Genomic DNA, 9,078 nt, shown 5'->3' on the forward strand with positions numbered 1-9,078 from the left:
TGATGAAAGAATGACGCATATTGTATACTTCATGCGTGAAATTTCTCCTCTCCCTTGCATCTGGTTATCTCTTTATCTTCTTTCACACACATGAATATAGGTTCATTTTAAAAGAGAGGGAGAAAGAGAGAGAATACGCGATATACTGCAACGCATGCGCATTGCAATTCTACGTGCTTACAATAGCGGTTTTCACGGATCGCTGTGAGTTGTCAATTTGATTAGGTTATGATTTTGACGTATTGGTGGCATGTCAAAGTCGGCATGGATCCTTATTCTGTTAATTTTTTCAATCTTTCTATTTGGAAATACGGTTGGTTCAATAGGTGACAAATCACAAGTATACAGACACTGTCTAGCATCGTGTCTCACTAGGAATTGCAAAAATGGTAACAACTGATTTTATACTTTTTTTTTTTTCATTGTTAATTAGCATTTCTCTAAAGTTTCTCTGAGTATGTTATTATAATTAAAACTTTAATATTAAAAGTATTTAACATAACAATTTACCGAGTGTAAGAAAATTTTTATTTTGTATATATACATATATATATTATATAAAATTTATACTGAAAATATCAAATGTATAAACGTTGCTTTAGCTATAGTATATTTTCCTACATATTTTTTTTTAAATTTAATAAAAATATTTTCTCTATGTCATAATATAGAGGACAATTTATAGAGATAATTATATTTATTATAGTTTTTAATTAGATATATTTGCAACATGTTATAGAAACAACTTTTAAGAATTCACCTTCTTTATCATTAATTTTACTACATTGGTCTTGCAAAGAAGATTGCAGTTATACTTGCACATGGAGGACCGTTGACTCCTTTGTAGCTCATGGTTTGAAAATACCACAGTTTCATGGAAAAGTAAGTAAAATGTGAAAATGTAAAACTTTATATAATTTTATAAGAATATATTTAAATGCTGTATGAAGAATCATGTCATGTAGAAAATTATGAAATATTACATAGAAAAATATTCATCATATATGATCTGTTACACGTTACACATATATTAAAAGTTGATTGTAAACAAAAGATTAATATTGTTTTATGAAACAAATTTTCTGTACAATAACAGGAGAACATTTATTATATTTCTATAAAATAAAAAATTAAATTTATATAAAACATTATTTCTGTATAATACCTTGATTTCTGTACATGTTATTGTTACATTAAATTTTGCTTTTACAATATTTATAACATTCCATTTAATAGAATAGAAATATTAAATAGAATAATACAAGAGAGTTATTCTCATATTTGCAGTGGCCATTTATCCGTCTATTTGGATGTCAGGAGCCTGCCTCAGTTTTATTCTCTGTATTAAATTTTTATGTACATTGGGTGATGTATCAAAAATTTAAAAGAAGAGTAGATCGAACCAATCCTATGTTTTATGTTTGGAGATATTTCAACATTGTAAGTATATTCAAGTGTCTCACATATAATGGAGTACTTTTCACATTTAAATTTAAATTATAATTACAGCTAATAAAAGTTTAATCAGGATTAACAATAGATAACAATTAAATATAATCTTCAAATCCGTTTTAAGGAAAATTCCAATTTAATAACAAAAGTTGTAAATAAAAAATAATAACTTTATATTTTGAAATTCTATGCTATTTTATGTATTTATTTTTCAAGAAAATTGTCTATTCTGCAATGATATTTGCCAAATTTTGTAATTTTGATTATATTAATCTTTATATACGATTTTTAGCATTCTTTAAATTTTAATCTATAGTTTTATTACAGATATGCTTGAATGGATGGTTTTGGTCCACTGTATTCCATTCACGAGACAGACCATTTACAGAAGCCATGGACTATTCTTGCGCATTCAGTATGGTACTTACACTGTTATATTGCATACTCTTAAGGTAATGTGCTTTATTCTTTTCGTACATAATTGATATATTCTTCAAAAATATAAAACAGTTATCACTTTTTAATTAATTTTATAATGATATACATAATATTTAAAAAATACAAAAATTTAGTCTGCAATATATAATGTTAAATTTAATATATGTGATTCTTTTTTAGGATAACATACAAGAAGAATAGAGCATTTGTTATAATAACTTGCGGATATCTAAGCATTTTATGTACGCATTTATCGCATTTGTGGTCAGGCAGAATTAATTATGGTTATAATATGATGCTTAATATAACAATAGGTAAATTTTACATTGTAGTCAATATTCCTTATAGTAAAATAATTAGATTCTAAACATGAAATTGTTATGATTTAAGGTTTGACGACGTTCATGATAACAATGCTGTGGTGGTATTTTAATTACAAGTTGTCTCATGTGTACTTAATCGGTTGGTTCAATACATTGGTCGTTTTTGTGACTCTGCTAGAATTGGCAGATTTTCCCCCTATCTTTTGGATCTTCGACGCTCATGCCTTATGGCATGCTAGTACTATTCCCTTAACAGTGTTATTGTATAGGTAAGAAAAAATTACACGTTTTACACACATACAAAATTATTTATTATATTTATATATATAAATAATAACTATATCTTTGTTTGTTTTACAGGTTTATGATCTCAGATTGCTGTTACTTGAAAACACATTACAATAAATTACATCTCTAGATTTTAATTATTATATAAACAATTATTATATATTAAACATTAATTATACATATAGATATCATAGGTGCAATAAATCTTTTTACAATATATAATTTTTATAATATATATAATACATAGCATATTACAGCTAAATCATTCTTAAGTCAATCACAAATTATATACATTAATAGTCAAAGATAAAAAAAACTTGGAAGCGCGCGCGCGGCAAATATAGATAATAACTAATATTTTTTCATGATAATATAAAAGCAAGGAAACAATACGATAATGTGGAGCGACGAGATGGCTCAACGGTAGAATGGGGTGCCTACTATGAAGAAGATCCTCGGATCGAATCCAATAGGATTTCTTACCAATATGCGGCAAGTCTTCCAGGGGCGGTGCAGGACGGTGTCGTGTCGCCCCCACACTCTATGGACTCGCACGGTGTCTCCTCGTCCGCTCTGCGTATTTCCAGGTTCGCGGTCTTTAGCGGACGCTTCTCCATGGCCGCTCCCCGCAGCAAGAAGTCCATCCGCGGCAGGATGTTAGAGGCCGCGGTCTCCACCTTCTGCCACGGGGCGAGGAGGGATCGGTCCACCGCCCGAAGATCCTCGAGGAGGCCACCGATGGTCCGGAACGGTGTCGCGTCAACCGCGAAGCCGGTCGGCACGCCAAGATGTTGATACGGCTCGCCGTTCGCCAGGTGATGAACGGGCTGTCCCTGGATGGTGAACACCGACGGACCGCGCGATCACGCGCCCGACACGTGCCGTCGGCAGTCCGATCACTTCGCGGCCGGGTAATCGGAGAAAAGAAAACGTGAACACACACTCTCGACGCAACGGTCAACTAATAAAAATGTCCCGGCCTTCGGCTCTCCTCGCACAACACTCTACTCGCTGATGCACGTCGCTGATTCTTGGAGGCCGGAGTGCAGTACAAAAAATATGAATTTGACTCGGCAGAGGTTAATCAGGCGGTTTATAAATAATGAATTATTTAATTCACTGGACGCACGGTGCACTCGCGAACCGCACCCACGCGCCCCTAACCTCTCTTGGTTGTCATGTACTCGAGGCTATTGCACAATTTATATTTTACACGCGAAAACGCGCGGCCGGCGCACCACGTGCCGACGGACCGCACGATCACGTGCCCGACACGTGCCGTCGGCACGCACCACACCACACCACGCGGATCACACGCGGAAACGCACGGACGGTGCACCACGTGCCGACGGACCGCGCGAAACTCCCGACACGTGCCGTCGGCACCCGACACACACGCGGATCACACGTGGAACGCGGGGGCGACGTGCAACGGAGCACCCGATCTTCAACTCGCGAACCACGCGCCGACGGACCGCGGAACCACGCGTCCGCGGCGATCCGTCGGAACGCGACACACACGCACGCACGTCGCACCCGCGCTCCCTAACCCCAAATGCACCGCACGTCCACGTGGCACACGGACTCCCAGGGCACCCGCGGTCGCGACACTCGATGACCACTTCACGGCCGGGCAACGGAAAACGAAAAACGCGAAACACGCACGCTCGCAACGGTCAGTAAATAAAAACAAAAAGTCCCGGCCTTCGGCTCTCCTCGCACGACACTCTACCGCTGATGCACGTCGCTGATTCTTGGAGGCCGGAGTGCAGTACGGGTGTCCACCGCCAATGAGCCACCACAATAATAGTGTTAATTATTTTTAGGTTAACTCATTAGGCCGTTCCTGACGGTACTGCAATGCCAGGCCGACCCGCGGCAGAGTCGGAGCAAGCTCCGGTCACCCGCCCGGTTCCAAAACATTAATATTATATAGTTTTATTGGATTAATATATTGTATTTAAAAGGTAATATTTAATTGCGTTGATTTATTCGAGAAATGTATGAAAGAATTATAAGTAATATATAATTAGTATATTAATTAAACATGTTAAAAGTAAATAGTATATTAATGAAGCATGTAATTATAAAATAATTAGTAAAAGTAATTAATATATTTATAAAACAATTAGTATATGTATAACAGTTAATATATTAATTATTTAATTTAATTAATATATATATAATTATCTATAAGTATATATACTAATTAATTAAACTAATAAATTAGTAGATTAACTGTTATATACTAATTGTTTTATGAATATATTAATTACTTTTATTAATTAATTTATAATTACATGCTTCATTAATATACTATTTACTTTTAACATGTTTAATATACCAATTACATTCTAACATGTTTAATTATACATATATTATATATATTATATAGTATATTAGACTATTAAACTATATTCATGAAATATGTTAAAAGTATTATAATATACTTATTGTTAGTATATTAATGAAGCATGTACATTAATCAATAAAACATGTTATTTATTTGTACAATGTATATGTATATATAATAGTGTAATAATGACATGTAAAAATAAAGAATTATTGTTCAAAATATCATCGAACAATATCTCTTTGTATTTGTTCTGCATTAATATCATTACATAGTATTGATAATTCCTGTACTTAAAAATTTTATCTCATCGCTGCCAGTCTGAATATAATTCGAACAAATTTACTCTTATGGAAATATCAAATAATAAAGCTAATAAAATTAATAAAACAACTGGCTCACTCAGTTCTGAGTATTAGCGTGTTAAATTTATACGCGTAACCGCTAACCGCTGGGTATAGTTTTTTCCATTATCGGCGAACCGCGTGAACGCGAGTTCTACCGTAAAGTCTAATTAATAAATAGCTAATGAATTATTCTTTGAATGATTTATTAGGCCGTTCCTGACGGTACTGCAATGCCAGGCCGACCCGCGGCAGAGTCGGAGCAAGCTCCGGTCACCCGCCCGGTTCCAAAAATCAGTTTAATATTCTGAATCCCCTATGGGGATTGTATCAGATATTAAGCTGATAAGAACAGATTAAAGCCTTTTATTGAAAACACAATTAATGTTCCCCGGAGGGGCAAGCCCCCCCAGGGTGTACTACAGTAGGGTGGCTTTTAGAGCCGCGTGCAATGATAATTTCATTGGCGGGGGACAATAGCCCCCCCCGCCACTGGGCACCATGCAATACAGTGTTGAGGGGGCCCAGGCCCCCCCAATCTCACGAGTTAAAAGTAATAAAAAATCATCGCCCCGGCTGACTGACCGGGGCGACGATCCTCCAACAATGCATGCACTATATCCACCCCCGGTCTACGCAAGCAAAATAAGAAATAGGTCCGAGGGCGGACACGCGGCGAATAACTAAAATGTGTATCACGCGAAATTCATTCTTATCATTCATCCATTCACGGAGCCCACACATATCCACGCAAACACATTCATGCACATCGCATGCACGGTATAAATAGTCGCAAATAAATAAAAATAAATAAGCGCATTCAAATAAATAAATACTCATACATACAGTCGCAAAGAAAAAATAAATAAATAAGTGCATTCAGTCGCAAGATAAAAAATAGATAAAAATAAATAAGCGCGAGATACAAAATAAGCGCATGCACGTACAGTCGCAAAAAATAAATAAAAAATAAATAAGCGCACATTCAGTCACAAAACAGGCATACCATGTGGGCAGGACACGCGACATTCATTCCCGTATATTCATTCGCGGAGTGTCACGACCATTAGCCGATGGGCCAACGCCGGCGAATCGCTCGCGGCGGAGTCGCGAGAACCCCGTTCGCGGAGGAACGGGAGGGAGCGGCATACTGGCGCACGCCGGACACGTGCTCCACGTAGATGTCCCTTGACCAGCGAATAGTATCCGATACAATGAGGCGGCGCATCAACGAGGCGTACGCGTTAGTCACGCGCAGTTCTCGGAGCACCGCCTCATTGACCGGATCCCATGAGCCGAGCGCGCCGACGACGAAGGCCGTCACGACGACCCGGTATCCCCTCCGCTGGAGCTCCTCCGCTAGAGGTGAGTACTTTTCAACTTTCCTCACCCTAGCCTCATAGAACGCCTCCAGCCGATTTTCGAAGGGGACCGTGACGTCGCATATGACGACACTCTTGGAGGGCTCGTGCCTAACCACAAGGTCAGGCCGTAGCTCCCCAAGTTCCCCGTCGACACCCTCGACACGCCGGTTGACCCGCTTATCCCCCGGCAAGCGGCAAGCCCTCCAGAGGCGGTGCAGGACGGCATCGTGCCTCTGCTGTATCGCGGCGGCGTGGACCCCGCAGTGCCCCAGCACATGGGGAAGGGTCTCGGCTGCTCCCCCGCATCGCCGACACCTCCGGTCGCCCTCCCCCCAACGGCGAGCGCCGTTTAGCGGGAGGACGTCCAGACGTGCCCGGTGGATAAACCTCCAATCAGCGAAGCGGGTGAAGCTGCCACCGCGGACGAAGTGATTGCTCACTCCGGCACGCGATGACACCTCGAACACCTTCCCCTGGTCAGGCTTGCGGAGGAGGGTGGTCTCATACCACGCCGCCACAGCAGAGCGCAAACGGGTCACCACCTGGGCACGGGCCCCAGGCGGTATCCTCACCGTCGCGCCCCTGGATCCTCGGCACACCAGGACCAGCTCCTCGGTCGGCGCACACCATTCCCACCGCAGCGACAACCTGTCGGACTGCCTCCGGGCAGCGTTCCGAGCCCTCGACCACAGAGAGCGCTCTCCTCCGTCGCGCAGCCTCCCCTCGAGCGAGCCCGAGAGGAAAGCCGCGACATCCACGTTGTTCGGTGGTTGGCCGATGCGCCTGGCTACAACCCCCCTCAGAGACGCCCACGCGAGCCCCCTGACCGTCTCACAGCCAGCCGTAAGCATACGGAAGGCATGCGCGACGGACAGGACATCCGCGAGGTCGGCCAGCGGAAGCAGTCCACAGCCCCCCCGGCTGGGAGGGAGGTAGACTACCTCCGCGCTCGCTCTCTGCGGGAGGTTGAGCCAGGCCTTGGCCGTCCTGCGTAATATCAGGTCCGCGGTCTTTAGCGGACGCTTCTCTATGGCCGCTCCCCGCAGCAAGAAGTCCATCCGCGGCAGGATGTTAGAGGCCGCGGTCTCCACCTTCTGCCACGGGGCGAGGAGGGATCGGTCCACCGCCCGAAGATCCTCGAGGAGGCCACCGATGGTCCGGAATGGTGTCGCGTCAACCGCGAAGCCGGTCGGCACGCCAAGGTGGTGGTACGGCTCGCCGTTCGCCAGGTGATGAACGGGCCGTCCCTGGATGGCGAACTCCGTCGGTAGGACCCTGCCGCCCGCCCCGGCACCAATGTGCAGGGTGGCACATTTGGCAGGGTTGAACCGCAACCCCACCGACGAAGCCGCACCCTCCGCGGCGGCCAGGAGCCGCCGCATTCCCTCAGGGGAATCGGCAACGATCGCCAGGTCGTCCGCGTACGCCAAAATATTGCGGCGTAAGCCCAATATCTCGTATCCCGCATCGACACCGGCGACTGCGCGCAGCACCGGGTCGATGGCGAGATCGAAAATAATCGGGCTCAGCGGACAACCCTGCCGAACCCCCGAGCGAATCGAGACAGGCGCGGTGCAACCCCCGGCGGTCCGCACCCGCGTGGAGCACCCGTCGTACATGGAGTCCCATATACTCCGAATGCCCCCCGGCGCCCCGGAGCGAACGAGAGCGCGGCGGATCGCCGCGTGCGGGATCGAGCCAAACGCGTTGGAAAGATCCAGCCACGCGACGACCGCCTGCCGCCGAGTCCTCCGCGCATCAGTCAGGATCTCCTGCAGGACGAAGTTGTGCTCGTAGCACCCCTCGTCCCGCAGGAAACCCTTCTGTGCCGGACACAATTTACGGCCTCTGACCACCCAGCCGGTCAAACGGTCGGCGACGAGCGCGGCGAATAGCTTGGGGGTCGTGTCACCCAGCGCGAGAGGACGCCAGTTCTCCAGGGATTCCCGATCCCCTTTCTTGAATAGGAGGACTGTGATGGAGGTCTTCCAGGACGCTGGGACTGCCTCGAGCCTAAGACAGGTGTTGAACACGGAGGTGAGGAGCCGCGCCCCGGGATCCGCCACACGGAGGTCACGGTAGGCTATACCGTCAGGCCCCGGCGCAGAGTTCGTCATGCGCCGGAGCCGACGATCCACCTCTCGCTCCGTGAACGGATCCATCAGGAAGGCAGCATCCTCCTCTTCCTGGCTCGAGGGGTTAGCGCGCTCCACCTCCGCGGCGGCGCCGCCCAGATCCTCCCCTCCGCGGTACAGTCGTTCAAAGTACTCCTGGACCTGTCGACTCGGCACCTGGCAGAAGTCGGCAGGTCCAGATAGCACCTCTCGGACCGCCTTGCGTCGGTTCGTCCTGTATAGCGCCTGTATGCGGGTGGCTTCACGCACCCAGTCCCCGCGTCCTTCTCCTGACTGCGAGGGACCGGCCCGCGCCGGCCCCCCGCTCCCGCTGGCGTCCCCCCGCGCCGGGCAAACCCCCTCGCCACGCCGCGCTAGTACTCTGCGTTGATACCACTGCTT

General features: G+C 45.2%; 1 protein-coding gene, 1 non-coding gene and 1 pseudogene across 4 annotated transcripts; 1 reads left to right on the plus strand and 2 right to left on the minus strand.

Annotated features, from left to right (window-relative positions):
* Window positions 1-121: 121 nt before the first annotated feature.
* Pgap3 (Per1-like protein PGAP3) lies at window positions 122-4,599 on the plus strand. 3 transcript variants are annotated; one of them, XR_014425992.1, is made up of 8 exons: window positions 122-389; window positions 740-882; window positions 1,288-1,440; window positions 1,780-1,904; window positions 2,071-2,204; window positions 2,281-2,482; window positions 2,574-4,176; window positions 4,328-4,597. XR_014425992.1 is itself a non-coding variant. In XM_083045273.1 (7 exons), exons 1-7 carry the CDS (start codon window positions 251-253, stop codon window positions 2,629-2,631), a joined length of 891 nt encoding a protein of 296 aa, XP_082901399.1. In that variant the 5' UTR covers window positions 122-250; the 3' UTR covers window positions 2,632-4,599. The 3 variants fall into 3 exon arrangements, 2 of the variants coding, with proteins under 2 accessions (XP_082901399.1, XP_082901398.1); XM_083045273.1 differs by having other exon boundaries at window positions 803-882; window positions 2,574-4,599; XM_083045272.1 differs by having other exon boundaries at window positions 2,574-4,597.
* LOC145941297 (U2 spliceosomal RNA) lies at window positions 4,332-4,472 on the minus strand (annotated as a pseudogene).
* An 802-nt stretch (window positions 4,600-5,401) lies between the features above and the next one.
* Window positions 5,402-5,586, minus strand: LOC145941295 (U2 spliceosomal RNA). The gene has a single exon (XR_014426162.1). It is a non-coding gene; the product is annotated as a U2 spliceosomal RNA (small nuclear RNA).
* Between the last annotated feature and the right edge of the window lie 3,492 nt (window positions 5,587-9,078).

Source organism: Prenolepis imparis, unplaced genomic scaffold (assembly GCF_030444845.1).
Source record: "Prenolepis imparis isolate NDT839.2.m4 unplaced genomic scaffold, iyPreImpa1.0 SCAF_9, whole genome shotgun sequence".
Lineage (NCBI taxonomy): Eukaryota > Metazoa > Arthropoda > Insecta > Hymenoptera > Formicidae > Prenolepis > Prenolepis imparis.

Bases quoted from the DNA above. Each gene is read 5' to 3' on its own strand.
- Pgap3 (XM_083045272.1), top strand. From the start codon at position 251: ATGTCAAAGTCGGCATGGATCCTTATTCTGTTAATTTTTTCAATCTTT. The intron at 1,441-1,779 runs GTAAGTATATTC...GTTTTATTACAG, and splicing joins TTTGGAGATATTTCAACATT to ATATGCTTGAATGGATGGTT. The intron at 1,905-2,070 runs GTAATGTGCTTT...ATTCTTTTTTAG, and splicing joins TTATATTGCATACTCTTAAG to GATAACATACAAGAAGAATA.